The sequence below is a fragment of the Phoxinus phoxinus genome (genome assembly GCF_949152265.1).
Source record: "Phoxinus phoxinus genome assembly, chromosome: 2".
Lineage (NCBI taxonomy): Eukaryota > Metazoa > Chordata > Actinopteri > Cypriniformes > Leuciscidae > Phoxinus > Phoxinus phoxinus.
In genome coordinates, this window is record NC_136877.1 from 35,307,174 (window position 1) to 35,327,803 (window position 20,630).

General features: G+C 37.8%; 2 protein-coding genes across 5 annotated transcripts; one reads left to right on the forward strand and one right to left on the reverse strand.

Moving 5' to 3' along the window:
* The first annotated feature begins 76 nt into the window (after nt 1-76).
* On the forward strand, nt 77-14,751 carry cilp (cartilage intermediate layer protein, nucleotide pyrophosphohydrolase). Of its 4 annotated transcripts, XM_079586325.1 has the most exons (10): nt 77-236; nt 7,803-7,879; nt 8,966-9,089; nt 9,736-9,798; nt 9,896-10,165; nt 10,482-10,658; nt 10,790-11,104; nt 11,442-11,550; nt 11,847-12,004; nt 12,129-14,751. In XM_079586325.1, exons 3-10 carry the CDS (start codon nt 9,023-9,025, stop codon nt 14,483-14,485), a joined length of 3,516 nt encoding a protein of 1,171 aa, XP_079442451.1. In that variant the 5' UTR covers nt 77-236; nt 7,803-7,879; nt 8,966-9,022; the 3' UTR covers nt 14,486-14,751. The 4 variants fall into 4 exon arrangements, with proteins under 4 accessions (XP_079442451.1, XP_079442452.1, XP_079442449.1 ...); XM_079586326.1 differs by lacking the exon at nt 7,803-7,879; XM_079586323.1 differs by lacking the exon at nt 77-236 and having other exon boundaries at nt 6,714-7,879; nt 8,935-9,089.
* Nucleotides 14,752-14,911: 160 nt separating this feature from the next.
* Nucleotides 14,912-20,340, reverse strand: eif3jb (eukaryotic translation initiation factor 3, subunit Jb). The gene is made up of 8 exons (XM_079586370.1): nt 20,146-20,340; nt 19,954-20,045; nt 18,395-18,458; nt 18,127-18,215; nt 17,888-18,002; nt 17,604-17,804; nt 16,568-16,641; nt 14,912-16,440 (listed from the first exon to the last, which is right to left on the reverse strand). The coding sequence occupies exons 1-8, from the start codon at nt 20,165-20,167 to the stop codon at nt 16,306-16,308; spliced, it is 792 nt and encodes a 263-aa protein (XP_079442496.1). The 5' UTR covers nt 20,168-20,340; the 3' UTR covers nt 14,912-16,305.
* Between the last annotated feature and the right edge of the window lie 290 nt (nt 20,341-20,630).

Genomic DNA, 20,630 nt, shown 5'->3' on the forward strand with positions numbered 1-20,630 from the left:
TGTCTTACATCTGTTACAGAGTCTGGCACATATAGCCTAAATGTCTCAGTATTCTTTTCCAGATGGCAAATGAGCGATTGAGTCCATATGATGGGTGAGAAAAGTCTTGGACTTTGATGCTTCTTTCATAGTAGATGTAGATGGAAGGTTAAAAAAAGCCCCAGTGATGTTCTCAGATGTTTTACCTATCATCTTCAACAACTTATGGTCAGAAACCACAGTTCTGATACCAGACAGTAAGTAACGCAGCTGGACAGCACACTCTCTTCCTCCTAGTGCCACATGATACAAGAACAAATACTTTCCACATATCCTCTGTTCAGGCATAAAATGCAATATGTCAATCCAATAGCAAAACAGTCAAGTAAACATGGGAAATGTTTGGAGCAGTCATGTTACACAGTTGGCTTGGTGCTGACACTTGTGGTTTTCTTTGTTCTTGGATATCCTCTCCAGAGCAAGGAGGTATGTGTTAATGCGTGTGTGTGTGTGTGTGTGTGTGTGTGTGTGTCTGTGTGTGTGTGTGTGTGTGTGTGTGTGTGTGTGTGTGTGTGTGTGTGTGTGTGTGTGTCTGTGTGTGTGTGTGTCTGTGTGTGTTCTGTGGAGGAGGAAATCATGGGGATTTCACTGGCTCTGATAGCTTTTACAAAGCTCTGCCTGCATACATGTCTGTTTGCATGTGTGTGCGTTTGTGTGTGTTTGGGGGTCCATTTATATATAAGCAGATGATTAGGGACAAAGCTATTTTTGTGTACTTTACAAAGCACTCTAATCCCACCTTTCACCCAATTTACACAGATCTTTATAAGCAATAAATGATGGTATCGGTATCAAAATTCCATGTCTCGTCTTAGGATAAATCCTTTCAGTATTGTCAACTTTCAGTATTGTCAACTTTCAGTATTGTCAACTTTCAGTATTGTCAACTTTCAGTATTGTCAAAAATGTTCAAAGTCAAATTTATTCATATCAAAACAAGAAAAGTTGACCTGTGTTCTGCACAGCAAGGTCAGATTAAAATCACAACATTAGAAACATAAAAATAGCTCAGAATGACAGCTGTGACACAAATTCAAAGGACAAGTCTTGTAGGTCGAATGTCTCTTGTCTCATTGTCACTGTTGTTTCCTGCCCTTTATCTTGATTTTTTGCATCTCATGTTTCCTGATTACTTTATATGTGTAGTGTCCTTATGGTTAACTAGCATTGCTTGTTGAAACCTGGTTTGAGGAGGCTTTTGACATTGGTTTGCACGTGTTTGGGCTGTTGGACTGACTTCAGGCTAGACAGGAATGAATGATAGTGATGACTGCTCAGACCTCTTTGGGAAGGCAAGCAATGAAGAAATTGTCTCTCACGTGTCCTGCGACCGATTGCGACATGCCAGAGTTTGTTAGTATCTTTTTGAACGAAACGTGACAGTTTTGACTGAGGGGATCAGGGAAGATTTTCAGCTTTTAAAAGATTAAAGGGGTCATGGATTACATTTGAGCTGCACCAATCCACCTTTTTTTGCAACAGAGAAGTGAGCTATTTTTTGTGAATGTGCAAGATTTCTGATTCATTAGCCGCAATAATGAGAAGAATAGCGAAAAGCAGTAAATGGTAACTTTTTTTGCGCTACAAATCAGTGTCTTTATAATTACGACAATATATTATAATAATATGGTGAGAAATACCAACTTGCAATATCAAGCAGCAAACAAGTTGTTTTGTAGGCCTGAAAAAGTTGATTCCTCAATGTAGATTCCTTTGTAGATTCCTCAATGAATGACCCCTTTAAATTACAATCACTCTCTTTCTTCAGATATTGTATGCTTTCCATGAGTAAACTACTTTTGAAGTGACTTGTTTCTTTTCTTTCTTTTTTTGGAATAAATTATTGTGACTGTAGATTTTGATCTGCCTACATTTATATTGTTATTATGAAATGGTTAGGTTTAAGGATAGGAATGCAGTTAGGTGCTTAAAATATTTGTATAATAGTTTAATGTTCTCAGAACCGAGTTAAGAATGTCACCAGAATGATGAACGATGCAGAAACAATGGTGTTTAGTAGGCTGATAAATTTTATGAACAGAACACAAGGACGAATAGTGTCCAATACCTTTTTAAGAGGCTGTGGAGAACCAGTTCAAATGAGCAGGCAATCGGCTTCTTATGTAAGTCTGTGAAAGGTGAGCATTTCTGAGTTTGGATTTTAGATTGTCTTACTATTAAAAACACAAGGTTTCAGGGGTCACACTGCACATCTCCATGATGACTATGACACAGAGATACACTATGCTTTGGTTATTATATTTTAATATATTTAAGAAGGCCTAGAATGTGATTTAATACTGATACCATTCATTTGATTAATAATGTCTTGAGAATGTCAGTGTTGTAGTCCGGCTGGTGAAATGGGTTTTAAAAGCAGACCTGAATGTGTTTGAGCTCAGCCATCTGATTGTGATTTCAGAAGCCCAAACATTAATCGAGAATGAGAAACAGATGTTTACCTGGAACCTAAAGGCTTTCTCTTTTTTCTGTTTCATGCGTCTCACTCTCTGTATTCTTTTTCCAGGTTTTTGTTTTTTGATAACGTGAACGCAGGAAAAGAAGGAAGGAGGCTGGCCTGGAGGTCCCAGACAGTGATGTAATCTGTTTGTGAAAAGCACTCTCAAAATGTGATTGTAATAGCCACATCTTAAAGAGGGTCACTTTGAGTTTGGCAGGAGACAGACTGACTGTTCACCCTGTTCACACTGTTTGTTTGGTGTTCCTCCCATCTCCCCCTCTCCATCCTGCTCTCTCTCTCTCGCTCGCTCTCTCTCTCTCTCTCACACACACACACACACACACACACACACTGCTTTATTAGCCAAAGATTTGGCTCTTTGGCTTTTCTTACTTTTGATTCCCAAGACAAATGTGAAAGTGCAGAATGTACGGATCCTCATGCAGAAATCCACAGAAGGTGAGCAGATTTGTGGCCACTTTTAGTAAAGTGTGAGAGCGCTGCTGTGACTAAACAGTCCAGCATTAAAAACGCCTTTCATAGCCTTAAAACAGCCATCAACAGTGCTGGAATTTCACTTCAGACTCATTAACAATGTGCAAAAATTCAATAATGTGTTTTAAATTCAAACGTCAACACATCTTTTAAATCCCATCACAACATACATTTTGTAAACCAATGAAATAGATTAACAAAGAAAAAATATTATCATAGTTCTGAGAAAGGACCAGAGAAGTATCAACAGCTCTACATTTTTCGTTCACACATTTTGACATTTTTCATGCAGACTGTTTATCAACATAGGTTTTACATTTCTCATATTGGTATTTCTTTTCAAAACATTTATCACTAATGATCTGTTTCTAAACTGCCTCCATTCTTATAGTATTAGACATCAGGAAAAGCACATAAGAGAAACACTGTTTTTAAAAAGGGACAAACAGTGGCTCATTTATTTTTGAATTCTTTTCTTCACTAATTGTTCTCTACAGAGTGAACTTGTGTGAATTAGATATAAATTCACATTCTTTATAAGGTTAATAAGGTTTCTCATGCTTATGGAAATATAATGGAATTAAAAAATTGTGTTTACCAGTCAAAGAAAAGTCATAATTTTCTATAGTGAATTTACAATGTTTGTTTTTTAGTTATGTTATGCCTTAAAATTTTAAACCAGATAGTTTGCTCTTGCGTAGAGCAAAGCTGCCTTGCAAGCCCTATTAAGGTCTAATGCATAATGGATTTCTTTTTTGCAAAATAGTTCACAAAATAGTCTGAATGATTCATCAGTGAAATGGACTGAATCAACATGGTTTTTTACAAATGTTTATCCAGTAATAACAAATGACTGGAAAGGTTATTGAAAAGCCATGGAAATTCATTAATTCGTCAGAAAGAGGGAGGACTCTGATGCATACTGATGCTCAGGAAGAAATGACATATTCTTGGAGCTCAAATAAAAAGGTGATTCAAAAGGCACTCTTTGACTCTTCAAAGCAATTAAACTGTGTCATTTTATTCCCTTATAGGAAGATTTGAAGCATATTTTCCTTGAAGAGAGAGAGAGGCTGAGTCTGAATGAACAAAAGGATGTTAGAAAGTTGGAAGATTTCATCTCCTCTTTATGGTCTAGGCACGTCTCATCCATCTTGCAGGTCTGCCACATGTTTTCAATCTCATGGACCATTCTGCATGTCTTTGTGTTTTACAGCTGCAGGGCAGGTTCATGCTGAAAAGAGCTCATTGCTTTTGCCTCAGGTCATGTGCTTGTGTGTGGAAATGTTGAACATGTCCTTTAAACGTTTATATGGCTATGTGTCTGATCTTTGGAATATTTCATACACTCCCAAGCAAATCTGGAACAAAACTTAAATGCCGGCCCTACTTATCTGACCCAGAGAAAAAAGACACAAGACAATGTCCAACAAATCTGTTTCGTTATTGATCCACAGGCTCAACCGATTTTGATTTCCCTCTCACAGTGAATCATGCCACTTCAGGGAATGTGTGCATCATTCTGAATGGCAAGAGGAAAGAGGTTAACGTGTTCTTCCTGGGGTCCAGGCCCCTTAATGACCCTACCAGAAGCTGCTCTGCATACTTTCACTGGTGTAGTCATTAAGTCGAGCTTCCTCAAGAACCCCAGTCCCATATGATTCAGTTTGGGTCCAGACCCACTGAGTTTAGCCATCACTTGTGACGGTCACGATTAGTTTTGGTCTGGTTAGGACACGTCTGGAACAGAGACCTTAAACAACACTTAATGAAAACTGTTTGACCAGACACATTGCACTACTACAAGAACGGAAGCTTTGATAAAGTCCAGTCTAAAAAGAGGGGTCTTTAAATGCTCGACTTTACCATGACTAAAAAAATTAAAACAATCTTTACCCAAATTACAGAAACTTGGTTTGAACTGAAATTAGTTCATTCACTTTTCAAACGTGTTCCTTACTGAGGTATTGACGTGTGCCATACTTGTCTTGAGTCTGTGGCTGTTGCTAGGCAACTGGCAAACCTTGTGTGTTTGTCTGTTTTTGTTTGTCTTTCCAGTTTGTCTCCGTGAGCCCACCCTTCAGGTCCTGTCCTGCTCAATTAGAGAGAAATACGTTGTTTGAAGAGCAGCAGTCCACTTTAAAAGGCCTCATAAAGAAACCTCACAGAAGATTACAATGCAGTAGTTATTAAACTGCTGCTGATGAGAAGAACTGTACAGTGCGGGTTCTGAATAAACAAATTCCATGATTTTTTTCTTCTTCACATAAACATGGCAGTTCCGTGATATTCTTTGCAATATCTTGTAGTGCAGTACATGGTAATCTTTTAGGGCCATGGAATTGACATCACCACCACTGTAGTGCCATAGTTATTTTAGTAAGTGATGAAAGATGAGAAAACGAATGTGTGTGTGTGTAAATTGTGTTCGTTTGAGGGTTGATTGTGGTTGTGCTCTTCATAGGGAACAACAATAACCTCTAACCCTAAAATGAATAGTGTCTCCGTTGTTACTGAGTTCACCTTTATGAACACTGGTATCTCAGCTGGGACACTAACTTCTTCCTGTTTTCATACTGTTCTAATGACCTCACACTCTAACAAATTGCCTCAACACAGGACGTTCATGCGACAGTTAGTGTCCAGAAAACCTGAGGTAAGATTTTATTGGTGCTGTCTACTTTTCCATTCATGCATGCTGGGCCTAAATGTTGCCTGTGAAAAAGGAACTGTCAACCGCATGCCTCTGTTTGCATTTAGCCATTATGTATCAGGAAGTTGAAAATGGATTTCAGCCATTTCTGTGTTCCGATCTGTTTCACAACCGTGCTGCTGAATATTAGCCTGCTTGTGATTATCTGTAGCTGAATCACAGCCATCACCACCATAAAACAGCACCAATATTGCTCAAGTGAAATGTCGTAAACAAATGCTAATAATGGAATAATTCTTCAGACATAGAAAATAAAATACTGCAAATCAGAGTGGCTATTTCTGGTTGTGGACTAGTGATTGCTCGGGCATCTTGCTCTTTCTTATTAAAGGTGGGGAATGTGATTTGCAAAACGGCTGGCAGATTTTGAAAATACACAACTCAAATGGTCCTACCTTCTTTCCTTTGACTCCACCCATTCAAAGAACATGGACATGGATGGGGGGAGGGGGGATGGTACGACCTATTGATTGATGCACTTACTGTCCAATGATTCTAGGTGGTCTTGGAAATGATTGGCTGTAGTTTTTCGAGTCCTGCCCGTTCCACAGATGATTAAATTGCTTAATTTTTATTTCAGTGCTTCTAACTCAGTGGCTGTAAGTGGGTTAGGAATAGGATTTTAAGGGATTTTGAAAAAATGGGCAAAAAAGAGAATTACATACCCCACCTTTAACATGAGACAAGGTAATGAAGGTCATTTGCATTCCAGAGATACGAGTATACAGAGACATTCATTATGAAGTTGATGAACATATTTTTAGAATATGCTCTATGTCAGAACATCTGGTGTTTCTTAATTCGAACAACTAAGCCAGCATGGCAACGGCATCACAAACATTCATGCGTCCCATTATGCCCTACATAGATAATAAAGATTTATTATTTTTTTAAACACAAAAAAAACAATGACCTTTAGATTTTGAAACAGTCAGTTAAAATCTAAGGCTAAAGGCTAAAATCTACTAAAGACTAAAGACACATGGAAAAAATGCACTTGTCTCTGCAAATGACTTAAAATGACTGTCCATTCGGATATATCTTAAGTTAATATACAATAACTGCTTTTAATTGGTATCATATGTGAGTATTTGCATATATAGAGAGTAAATTAGGCAATTAAAGCTCATTCTCAAGAAGCAGTTATTAAATATTGAATTTCTACAGGGCCAATGGATTGAAACTAATCTGTTTTAAACCATACAAACTTGTCCATTGCTCTGGTTTAAGTTTGATTTAATAATAAAGTCAGATTTAATTTAAGTATGGTGAGATATGAATGTGAGATCTTAAAAAAAAACTTGATGCAAGAAGTAACACTTTCTTTTACTTAAAGCAAGACCTGATATTTTCCATATTGCTATATTTTAGGATATATTTTGCTCTGACTTCCCATTGACCCTATGTCTGTTATTTCTTACAGTTTTCAATCAGACAGTTTTATGTTCTGCTGATATGGTGGATTTGTTCTGCAGAATCTGACATCATGACTGAAAAGCCACAGTGTATTGCTGTTGGCCCTTTAGTGTTACAAATCACTCATATTGTTTATCAACACATTCAGAGGGACAGATGGGAACATGCTTATGTGTTTGAGAAAGAGTCACATAATGGCTTTCATGTGTTTGAAATGCATGGATGTCATTCTTGAATGGCTTTCTTGTGAATGTTGCATAACTAAACATACTCCCAGCAATGAATATCTCACCACAGTGCTGACACAACTGCGAATCATTATGGGGGGAAAAACGCTGTGTGTGTGTTTGTGTGTTTTTGTCTCTGTCTACTTACAACCATATCTGAATACTTTGTCACAGGATCTGTTTTTTGCTACTAGGACTAAAAAAACTGACACCTATCAATAGAGACTCTTTCATTTCTTTGAGAATGTTGTTCCAGGATAGCCCTGACTGTGAAATCCAGCCCTTTCCTCGACTGTACAGGAGCAGTAGATAGTGCTAGCCTGGACCCATGATGTTATTTCATGGCAGAGAGCCGAATCCATGGCTCAGGGCTGAGCTATATAAGTCCTGAACACAGACCTGGACTTCACATTCACTCTCTCGCTCTCCCCTTCTCACTTCAACTATTTAGTAACTGCTCAGTAAATACATCACAGAAACAAGCAGGAGTACAAGAGTTTTCCATTTCACAGAGAAACATTTGCTTTGGTAAGATATCATTTTCTCAGATTTTTAGCTTTCTCTTGTAACCACATTTTGAGGATTTGGATTCAGTCACTAATGCTTTCTAAATAGTTTACAGTGGAAAGTAATTTCCTTATTCCTCATGGATGTTTGAGGAAAAAAATATATCTGTTCAGTCATGAATTTGGATGTTGTTGCTAATTTCTTTTTCTTTTTTTTTGTATGTACAAATGATTTTATCTACATATCAGTTGATATAGGGTGGGTGGTACTCTTCAAAATGTACTAATAAGTACACTTTAGGTATAACACTTTATTTTAAGGTGACGTATTTACATGTTACGTGTAGTAATGACTGCAAATTATGCACAATTACAAGTAACAAACCATAACCCTATAGTAAGTACATATAGTTAATTAATATTACTCAGTACTTGTTTGTGTAAGTACACTGTTACAATGTCACCTTAAAATAAAGTGAAACTTGAAATGGTACTGCCCCTGTGATAGCTTTTGCTTTTGAGTGTACAGTCTGATTTTGATATCAAAACAAAAAGTTGCATTTACTTAAGTAGTCTTTTTGTGTGTAGTCTTTTAGAGCCGTAACAAATTGTAATACGATAAACTGTTAAAATTGACTGCATTTTGTTTTTCCATACACAAATTGTTCTATGTGCATATGGAATGTGTAGTTAGGTCTGAGTTTTCTGGCAGGATGTAAAAACAGTTGTGCATTCCCTTGACACACACATGATGGCTCTCACAGATGTGATATTTGAGAGCAGCTAAAGTACTTTAAGCTCTTTCTCTGCAGCTTGTCTTTGTTTTATCAGGAGTATTCATGATCTCCACTGTATTACTTCATCCTGTCTAAAGATTTTTGGTTGTTTATGTAAAATGAAACTCAGTACACTTATTTTATAATTTTTGGAATCTGGAAAGGTTGAAATGAGTTCATAATCAGCTAAAAAAAAAAAGACACATGAGAGTTTCCTGTATGATTTACTGAAGTGAAAATACTGCGGTCCATTTCCTTCTGTGCAATTTACTGTCTTTATATTCATATCTGATTGGCATAGGATCTGTGTCTGGACTATTCTTGTGTTGAAGGAGCTGTGTGTGAGACGGTCTTTACCAGAGGTCAGAGGTCATTAACAGGGAGCCAGGATGGGCTGCCTCTCAGCATGGACCTTTCTTCTGTTTCTGTTGGAAATTACAGGCACTTTTTCTCAAGGTTTGTTTTGGCAAAACTCCTGTGAACGTCATTTGAATCAGCACATTTCACACTTAATTGCTAATCCAAGTTATTGTTAATGCAGTCTTCTGGCACGTCATTGCTTATGGCAGAAGCTGAAAGATTTCAACAGAATATTGACAGCTGGCTCTTAGAAACATGACTCTTCCAATACCCCAACCCCCAAACCTCTCTTTAGCAAACTCATTACTGCAGGAAAGGCAACATTGTTCTGGTGTCCCTGTATATCCAGAAGCTGAGGTGTTTTGCGAGCCAGCGGCATTGAGACACCTGCTAGCAATTGGTTCTACTCTGTGTGTGAACCACTTGCGCAAATCTCTTTGTACTCTCTATGTCAGGATAAAGAAAATGGCTCTTAAATAATCTGTAAGGGGGGAAATCCCAGGAAAAAATAAGTAAAATATCACTTCCATAGTTAGGCTCATGACAATAAGCCTGGATTAATCTACAATATGCTTTATTTTCTTTACCACATCCAACGTAAATTAAGCCAATCACTGGACTGCATCATAGAATTAATAGAACACATTTTTTCTCAAAACTTTAGCTGTCTTCGAATTGGCAAGGTAAAACTGAGATACTGTGCTAAGATTTCAAGAAATAAAGCTTTTGTTTCCTTTATTAGGTACATGGAGAAACATGATGGGGACATCATGGATACCAAACCCAGCTGTGTACCATAATGAAGGTAGGTGTATATGTTTCTGACAATATATAGCCAATGAAATATTTCAAAAGGTGATCCAAATGGATGTTTAAAGCCATAAAAATGTCATTTTCCTCAGATAATTACGTGTGGACCACATGGTTCAATGTAGATCACCCTGGAGGAAAAGGAGACTATGAGAAGCTGAATGCCATTCGTTTTTATTACCGAGCGCGTGTGTGTGAGGTTCCTCGAGCTCTAGAGGCACGCACTACCGAATGGATCCCAGCTCGCAGCACTGGGGAAAGAGTACATGCTGACCCGGTTGTAGGCTTCTGGTGTGTCAATGATGAACAGCCTGTTGGGAGGAACTGCTCAAACTATGCTGTACGCTTCCTATGTCCTAAACGTAAGTAAATGCGGCTCTATAAGCCAAATTATGTTTCTAACTACAACTATTCACTGCTTTAAGGATGCTTCTGACAATCATTATAAATATATACTGTAATGTTCAGTTTTATTGTGCACATTTTCTCTGATAATAATGGTGAGCAGATTATGTATTCAAATTAAATATAGAAAAGGTGGATTTGATGATGATCCTGCAGAAATAATTTTTCAGCAATCTATTGTTTTAAGTTTACCACGAGTTAACATCACAGTTTTTGATGACACCCTAAAAAATACATTGTAAATTAATTTATATTATCCCTCTCTCCATTCAGACATTGTTTCAGATAATGAAGAACTGATATGGGGTCCATGGTCAGACTGGAGTGTGTGTCCAGCCCAATGCAATCAGGTGGCAACACAGCATCGCTCTAGAAGCTGCAAATCCAATTCTAAACAATGCAATGGCCAAACGGTCGAGGCCAGGTCATGCCAAGGGCCACCTTGCCCACGTAATGCATTTACTCAGTTTCCTAAAGATCAAAAATTATAATTTCCTTGTCATTTAGACAAGAAATCTTTGAATCTTTATTGTCATCCTTTTATTTGTTGTTAAACAAATCTTTCACCTTTTCTTCCTTAGGCTGTGATCTGAAGTGCATGATGGGCAAAGTAAACGATGAGTGTGATGGCTGCATGTGCCAGGATCATACCGTTTTAGGATCAGTCCGTAGTGCCGGGGGTCTCCCTGCACCTGGAGCTGCCATTCTCCGTGCTGGTTCCAGGCCTAAACTCCTTACCGTTACTGATCACAATGGGCACTTTCAGGTCCCTGGAATCTGCCCTGATGGCAACAGTTCTCTGATGATCAAGCTGAATAATCATGCTCCACACCAAGTCACTGTGCCACCAAGCACCGAACGCACGTCCGTCCTCCATCTGAAGCTAGAGAGAGCAAGTAATGATTCTTTTAATGACCTTGAATGCATTTAAACTATTCTGTATTAGCATTAGAATACTACCTTAAGATTTTTTTTTTTTGAAGATGCATATTAGAAATTTTATTCAATGTTAAGTTTTATTTTATACAAATAAAATATCCCCCCCCCCCCACTAAAATAATTTATCTTTATACAAGCTAAAAAATAAATAATACAAGCTATAAGTATGCAGCTATTATGTAAATTCAAAAACACACTTTTGTAGGAAAACCAATCATTAAAGTTAATCAAAGCAAAAAAAAAAATGGGTTTACAAGATCAGCACGTGTAACACAATATCGCTGTGTTCCTCAGAAAAACTGTATGTGCTGAAAAACCCTGAGAACAAGGCCAGAAGGGAAGGTCAGACAGCTACCTTTTGTTGTAAGGTTGATGGGACACCTGAACCAAACCAGTATGAATGGTAAGATTATACTTTCAGATATGAATTGATGTTCACTATAGAATTTCAGCAGAACACAAGGAAACCATTTTGCCTTTTAGATGGCATTAAATGAAAAAGTAGAGAATTACAAAGAGCATCTAGTATCTAAAGTCAAATCCCTCATGTCTTATGTTCCTTCAAAATAATGTGACAGGTGTAAATGAAGACAGTTTAAACAAACCAGGTTAACATGAAGGTATTTCTTAGCAATTAAGAATTGGTCCCCACCCCATGAATGTGAAAACACAATCTTAATCACTGTTGTAAATCTTTAGGTTCCACAATGGCACTCTGCTGGACAGGAGTCAATATCAGTATGACGAGACACTGGTTTTGAGGAATCTCAGTTTGGACCATATTGGAGAATACTACTGCAGAGCCAGTAATGAGAACGGAGCCATCAAATCCAAACCAGCCACCCTCACGGTTATTGGTGTGCCCTTATATCCTACTTTAACATATTTCATATTAACCTAAAAGGTATCTATCAAAATATTGTACAAATAATGTGATCTTAGTTTGGTATTTATCTGTTTTTGATCTATTTCTGTGTTAAGGTCAAAAAGCACCGTCATGCAACCCTAAGCCTGATTCCCACCTGATCCGCCTACCACATGACTGCTTTCAAAACGAGACTAACTCATTGTATTACAATGTGGGGAGATGCCCAACATCCACATGCACAGGGAAGCTCGATAACGGCATCAGATGCAAAGACTCAGTGTCCTACTGCTGTGGAATTTCAAACATGGAGGAGAAAGAGATTAAATGTCAGGGATATCAGTTGCCTGTCATGGTAGTGACTCAGTGTGGCTGCAAAACATGTGTGGACACAAAAGCTATCATTCGTGGACGTGCTATTGCAGCAGACACTGATGAGCCCATGAGGTTTGGACACATCTACATGGATGGCACAAGAGTAAGTCGAACTGGATACAAAGGGACATTCTCAATCCAGGTACCAACAAACACAGAGCGTCTAGTCCTCACGTTTGTGGACAACATGCAGAAGTTTGTGAACACCACAAAAGTTTTACCTTTCAATCCTAAAGGTGGAGCTGTGTTCTATGAGATCAAGTTATTGAGGAAAAAGCCAGCTGTGACCATCAGCTCAAGAGAAACTAATAAGCTAGATCTTGGTGAGGTAGAAGGCCAGGATCCCATTGCTGAGATTGAGATCCCACCCAATGCATTCTATAAAGAAAATGGAGAAGTGTTCATGGGAAATGTCAAAGCCAGTGTGACTTTCCTCGATCCCAGGGATGTATCAACAGCAGCAGCTGCCCAAAGTGATCTCAACTTCATTGGTGAAGAAGGTGACACTCTGCCCTTGAGGACCTATGGAATGTTCTCAGTAGACTTTAGGGACGAAGAAGGAGGCGAGTCGCTCAACGCCGGAGAGGTGAAAGTGCGTCTCGATGCAGCACAAGTGAAGATGCCCGAGCACTTGAAGACCATGAAATTATGGTCTCTTAATCCTGAAACAGGTTTGTGGGAGGAAGAGGGCCAGTTCCATGCTGAGAAGAAGCAAAGGGGGAAAAGAGAGGAGAGGACCTTTCTCATAGGTAACATGGAGATCCGTGAGAGGCGGCTATTTAACTTGGATGTACCTGAGAACCGGAGATGTTACGTGAAAGTGCGGGCTTTCCGTAGCGACCGGTACATGCCAAGTGAGCAAGTTGAAGGAGTCGTGATGACTTTAATAAATATGGAACCCACACCAGGGTTTTCAACCAACCCTCGGGCTTGGGGTAGATTTGACAGTGTCATCACTGGCTCAAATGGTGCGTGCGTTCCAGCCTTCTGTGATGAACAGAAAGCAGATGCATATTCAGCCTACGTCATGGCCAACCTTGGGGGAGAAGAGCTAGAGGCAGTAGCATCTTCTCCAAAGTTGAATCCTAACATAATTGGCGTCCCACAACCCTATTTGAATAAACTTAACTATAGACGTACTGACCACGACGATCGCAGAATAAAAAAGACCGCATTCAGCATGAATGTGGCCAAACCCCGGTCAAACGCGGCTGAGGAGGCCAATGGTCCAGTTTATCCATTTGACAAGCTTAAAGAGTGTGAGGAAGCTCCATTCAGCGCACCTCACTTCCGTTTCTCGAGAGTTGAAGGAGATCGGTATGATTACAACACAGTGCCTTTCAATGAGGACGATCCTATGAGCTGGACTGAAGACTACTTGAGTTGGTGGCCAAAGCCCATGGAATACAGGGCCTGCTACATTAAAGTAAAACTCAACAGTCCCCATGAGATCAATGTTCGTTCTCGCAATATGGGAGGAACCCATCCAAAAACCGTTGGCCAACTGTATGGCATCCGTGACACCAGAAGCATCCGGGACATGGACCAGTCAACTGTTTCAGCTGTGTGTCTGGAGTTTAAGTGCAGTGGGATGCTTTACGATCAAGACAGAGTGGATCGGACCCTCGTGAAGGTAATGCCTCAGGGCAGCTGTAAGCGAGACAGCGTAAACAGCATGCTACAGGAATACTTGGTGAATCACCTTCCATTGGCTGTCAACAATGACACAAATGAGTTCACCATGCTTGCACCTCTGGACCCTCTGGGCCACAATTACGGTATCTATACAGTGACTGACCAAGACCCCCGGACAGCCAAAGAGATTGCGCTTGGCCGTTGCTTTGATGGAACATCAGATGGCACCTCTCGAGTCATGAAGAGCAATGAAGGTGTGGCATTAACATTCACCTGTGGTGATAAAGAGGTCACTAGGCAGAGTATGTTCCAGCAGATGCAGAACTCACTGGGTCAAGCCACAGCTGGCAGTGCACGGCAGGGAAGAGGAAACCGGAGGCAGAGAGGCGGCTCAGCAGCACCTCGCAGCAGTAAGAGGAGGAGTACTCGTAATTCCTACACACGTGCCCAGACCGTTGGTTGATATTCCAAGAACTTAAAAACTCTACATGAGACAAGACAGACCCAATCTCTATGGGGACTGCTCTTATGAGAGTTACTGGAATTAAGCCATTTTCAAACTTGACAGCAACAAGAAAATGACAGGCGTACAGTATTTGAACAAGGCTGGGGCAAAGTCTTTTCAAATTTCTTCAGTAATTTAGGTTTGCTGATCACATTAACTGGCAAACAATTTTACAGATTTTATGAATTGCAAAGCAAATTCACATTAGAGCGGAGAATTTTTTTTTTTTTAATAATTCTTTTATAATTCACCAATTAAAAGCTTAAAACTAAAATCACTATTTTTTTTTAAGCAAAGCAACTCCAAATGAATGTGTGCTTCAAGTAATTTTTCATTTACATATTGTCTATTCACTTGTACTGTGGTAAATATTTTACTACTTGAAATTGTAAATAGTCAAATATTTATTGCATACTCTAGTCTAGACAAAGCTGTTGGAACACATTTCCAGCCAAACAATCATGTATGCCCTTTATCATTCATTAATTAGAAAAACTCAAGATGTCCAAAACCTTTAGAGAAATACATTATTTTAGACCAATGATTTTATTGGATTCTTTTAAAAAACAATGCATTTGAGTCTTTGTATTTTCACTGCCCAATTTATAAATTTGTAAGAAAATCCTCTAAGCTGTTTTTTTTTTAATAAACATTTTTGCTAAAAAGGTTCATTTCTATTTCATTCTAGTTCATACATACCTGTAGAAGCTACTGTATAGTAACAATGAGTGAAACAAAAACATAACACCTGTTTGCTTCATTTAGTGATGCAAATTTACCATATGTCATTTAACCAGCAATATGAAATTTCATTAATCAGCTGATCGAGCGAGCAGGAATACTGAATTAATTTAAAATATACTTTTGTGGAGAACAACTGCACAACAGGTGGCAAGGTCAAAATTCAACAGATTCAATGAGGCTTGGTTTCGTTTGTTTTACTTTCATTTTTCCATCCCTTCATTTAATCAGTGTGCCACTTCTGGGACCAGTTACATAACATAGCCATCATGTTAAGACTGTGACTTAAGTACTAGTATGACCAACTAGCGAAGGGACAATCAGTCCATTTTTTTGGCTTCAAATAAGACCAATCTATGTTTTTATGTAATTGATTTAAAACAGTTATGAACAGTCTTAAAGAGAAAAAAATAAGTGTGATGATTAACTTGTAAGATTAGTCTTGGCAGTTTATGCAACCTGGCCCAGCTGTTAATTATGCAGTGTCGATTCCAAGCACTGATAAACTTTGATTTTAAATGCTGAATTACACTATAGTTCACATCTGGAAACTGATATTGTTTCCAAGTGTGTATAAATATGCAAGAAAAGTACAACCATACTTTCAATAAGGAAATTCTTGGAAGGAAATATTTTGCATAGAGCATCACTTTTTTTTACTTCTGTGTAATTGAAATTACACAGCTTTAAAAACATAAGCCACTTTTAATGAAATCAAGAGATATTTTCTACAAAGTTTTCTATAAGGCATTGAAATTCTTATTTAGGCCAATCAGAGGAAATGCCTCCATCAAAGATGTCCCACATCATACAGTACGTTTTTGAAACCAATTCAAGGCCATCTGAATAAATTTGCCGCTGGGGTACAATGGGCTGATAGCAGCTTTATGAGGAGTCTGTCACCACTGGAACCAAGTAAAGGGTTGACACATTGTTCAGCGTTCATGATGGCACTGAGTAGCAAGAACGGGTAAATGTTGAATGTCTCCAGGGGCATCTGGGCACAGAGGGAATGGGAAGGGGACGATGAACCTTCGTCACATGAAGTCATCATACTCATTGCCGTAGCCACCGTCAAATTCACCATAATCAGCAATGTCATCTTTCATTTTTGCTTTCAATCCACCACTAGGAAGTACACCTTTCTTCTTTTTCTTATTTGCCTTCTTTTCCTGTGAATAATGCAACAGCAACAAATTAAGAATGTTATTAAGAGTACTTTTCTATTGATATTTTGACCATTATGAATACTTTTTTTATAGAACTATCTATTCATTATATAAAAATCATTCAACTAACCTTTTCTTGCTTTTGTTTTTCAATGAGCAGAACAGACAAAGTAGTATTTATTTTCTTCAGGTCATCTACTTCCACTACAAAGCGAGAGAGAGCGAGAGAGAATTAGCATTCAGACATGCATGGTTTTATGTTTACACTAGACATGTGCTGTATACGTAATACGATATATCACAATAATGTACATGCACAATATTGTAATCATGGGTACTTCAAAATAATGTGAATAATTATTAATTACGAATTATTCCGCTTTTTGGAATCATTTTAAGAATACTTTTCCCATCAACTGGTTAAACTGCACAACACCACTGTATGCGGTGTCAAAAGGCATGCGCGCACTGTGATGTAAACAAGGCCAACACGCATGAATTCAAATTCTTAAATATTTAAAGATATAATAGGCTATTTATTTTCACACTTAAACATTTTTACATTTTAATCTGGACTACAACATGCCCTAGATATTGTTTGAAAATGTTTAATTTTTTTTGTTCATTCAAACTTTACAATAAGGCTCCATTAGTTAACATAAACTGATAATGAAAAATACTTCAAGTATTTATTAATCTTAGTTCATTTTAACATTTACAAACACAAAAGTTGTGAAAAATAAATAAAAAACTGTATTATTAAATGGATCTGAGCTAACATTAACAGTTAACAAACGTTAACAAAGAATATTAACTTCCGAAACAAATGTAGCTATTGCTCATTGTTAATGTTAGTTAATGAACTAACTAACGTTAACTAGTGAGACCTTACTGTAAACTGATGCCTATTGTTCTACCAGTTATAGTATGACAGCACCTCTTTTTGCAACTTATTTCAATATTGTGATAATACCGTCTACCGTGTTAAAAGCTTCAGCAACATAAACATTTGATACAGTCACATGCCTAGGTTACGCAACTCACCATATAATCTAAACAGCTGGAGATATATCAGAAATTCCTTGTCACAAACATCCAATATTTTAGAATAAAAAAAAAAGATGATAATTATCCACATACAACTCAAAATATAATTCTGCACTTACATGAAATACAAAGCTCTCGAAACAGTGACTCCAAAAAGTTGGAATAATGCACTGATTTTTCAAACTGTGTTATCTTATCTTTCAGTAATTTTTCAAATGCAACAAAGTCATCTTTGGATGAGGGGCACATGGCTTCAATTCCAGAGTCATTGTTTGCTGTCAAAACAGTAGTAGAGGAATTTGCAGACGCAGGATCAACACCTGAAATCAGAAAGCTTGTTCAATGATTAACTGTTACATTTACAATAATATGGACTATGGGAGATTTCAAAAAAGTTTCTTACCAAAAGCCTCACGGGCCAATTCCAAGTCTGCCTCCTCCTGCAACTTTTTCAGTCGAAGCTTCTCTGCTATAAGCTCTTCTGGTGATAGAGTCTCACTTATCGCTGATTCTTGTTTCTATTCACAAGTTTCAAAAACAAAGATTATAAACGGTTTGAAATATACAAAAGAAATTAGTATCAGGAGAGAAAGGGATTCATTCATTAATGATTAAATATACAACTAATAATATTGTTCTTACCTTCCTCAACTCGTCTTGTTTTTTCTTTTCAGCAATTTCTTTCTCTTTTATTTTATCACTTAATTTTTTCTTCTCAGGAGGTTTCACTTCTAAAGGAAATGTAAATCAAACCATAAGAGTACTTTCCACATGGGTTAAAGAAAAACAGTAATAAAACAACACAAACAAAAAATAAAGCCCAAAAGATCCACTTAATACCCATTTTTACATATATGCTATTCTTCTGCCTACAACATTTATATTGTGACACCTCAACAGAGATCAATACCGGCTTTTATCTGTTCAACTTTCTTCTCTTCCTCCTTCTCCTCCTCCTCATCGTCCCAGTTATCCTACAGACAGAAAGATACAGTTGGTAACCAACCATATGCAAACAAATAAAATAATTTAAAATCAAATCAAATGTTTTCTTGTTCCTATTTAGTAGTTTGTTAAACAGTTGTGTTATAATTGGGACAATATACAGTATTGACTCAACATTATTCCTTACAAATATAGCGAAATTTATAAAGCATGCATCATTTCTTTACCATCAAATTAATAAGAGCTCAAGTGTTTATGATTAGTTTGGTCATTATAATCTGTATACAGTACAGTACAAAAGATTATAAAACAACATTTAAGCCCCATTTTAAAGACCGTCTTACATCAGCTAACAAATTATCTTCTGCTGATAAACAGTTAATACTGTCTAAATTGGTAGCAATGGTAATGTAATTTAAAACAAAACTGATTAAAGATAACTGAGCTTGAGCAACTAGATCTACAGAAAGTTCTACGACTTTTTAAAGATTTTATTTTAAAGGCACAGAAATCATAAAATGTCAGTTCCCTGGCATTTCCAGGTTTTCCATGGCTTTGGTTTCCGTAGTTTTCTATTGGAGAAAAGTCTATTTGAACTCTAGAAATCTGAGTTAACGGGTTCATTTAGCGAGGCATTTCTAGAGCTGCCTTAAAAACAAAAACAACTCGCAGTAAATGACGATAACACGTGCGCGCGCATAGATCAGACTACGGCGAGCGAGAGAATTCTAGATTTGCGCCTAAACACGCAACGTGACTCACTCGCGTAATGACGTCAACAGGAACTTAACCAGCTGCTGCCTGGCGCAAAATTACAGCATCCACATGACAGCGACGTAGAACAAACTCGCATAGTAAAAAGAAACGAAAACCAATTAAAAAAGGATTTGGGACTATCAAGAACGTGACATGCGTGTCTTCCCTTGGGAAACTGTAAATTGCGGCGTACGTTCTCTGCTAACTAGAATATGTAACAAGTTAAAGTAGCAACAACAATTGTATCAACTAAGATTAGCAACACGTTTAAATGAACGAAAACAAATATAACAAGCTGCCAATGAAGGTCCATATGGCCCGTCACTCGTTCGTTGTTAAAACTGAATTAATATCAGTCAATATTAATCAAATTCAACCACAGCCACTAGCATAAAATGACGTGCTGTCAAACCTACTATATTAGTTTGATTAATCTGTAATGGACTGGCAGATTATCATTGATGAAAGAGAAACTGTCAGATAACAGATCTGTAAAACTGGAAGATGACACGTTTGCTGACGTAAACACTCAGAAACTGTCAGTGAAACAGTAGTACTAGAAAATCATGAACACGCAACTTGATACAGCTGGTGAATCTCTAAATAAAACGGGCCTATTCTAGGTTAGCTAAACGGCTAAAAATACTCCATGATCGCCTATATTAGTGCTGCTACCTTTAGTCACATATCATTCGATAAGACAGAATTAAAAGAACCTGAACGCTCATTATTGATAAAGTTTTGATTACATGGGTATTCGCACGTTACCTTGACGTCTTCCTCCTCGTCCTCGCCTTCCCATTTGTCCACCAGCGCGGTGGCAACTATAGTCGGCTCACTTGGATCGAAGCTGTCAGCGTCTTCAGAAAAAAATAACAATAATAATAATGTCGTGGTTAAGACAGTGACCGACACCCTCTCTCATACACGTATCCTCAAAATATTGAAAGTAATCCTTACCCCAGTCGTCGGCATCCGCCATCTTGGCTTAGTGTGAGTTAGTTAAAGTACTAGCTGAGAGAAAGCATGTGCACAGACCTGCTCTGATCTACGCGCTTCTGTCTTTCATGCTGACGGGATATCGGAGGACTGGAGTCCGCGCGCGCACCACTGCGCTACAACGCCCTCGTGTGGTCGTTACTGTTCTACAAGCCCGAGGTGCCAGGTCATCATCATCATAATAATGAGAATAATTAATATTAATAATATATTGTTATTGTATTATGTTTATTAATATTGGTGGTGGTAATAATAATGATTGTTGTTGTTGTATAAATATATTATAGTTTTATAATTATAAATCCCCTTATAATGTCTCTGGTAATACTTTATTTCCAAGGGTACATGCACTGATTTATGCACAACAATACAAAATGAAAATACAGTCAATACAGTCTGACATTAGGAGGCATGAAATATTATGACAAATAAGTAGATTTACATAA

Coding starts and splice junctions, on each gene's coding strand:
- cilp (XM_079586325.1), top strand. CDS start 9,023: ATGGGCTGCCTCTCAGCATGGACCTTTCTTCTGTTTCTGTTGGAAATT. Junction 9,090..9,735: donor TACAGGCACTTTTTCTCAAG/GTTTGTTTTGGC, acceptor TTCCTTTATTAG/GTACATGGAGAAACATGATG. Junction 12,005..12,128: donor AGCCACCCTCACGGTTATTG/GTGTGCCCTTAT, acceptor TTCTGTGTTAAG/GTCAAAAAGCACCGTCATGC.
- eif3jb (XM_079586370.1), bottom strand. CDS start 20,167: ATGGCGGATGCCGACGACTGGG. Junction 18,459..19,953: donor ACGAGGAGGAAGACGTCAAG/GTAACGTGCGAA, acceptor TTCTGTCTGTAG/GATAACTGGGACGATGAGGA. Junction 17,805..17,887: donor ATTGGCCCGTGAGGCTTTTG/GTAAGAAACTTT, acceptor TTCTGATTTCAG/GTGTTGATCCTGCGTCTGCA.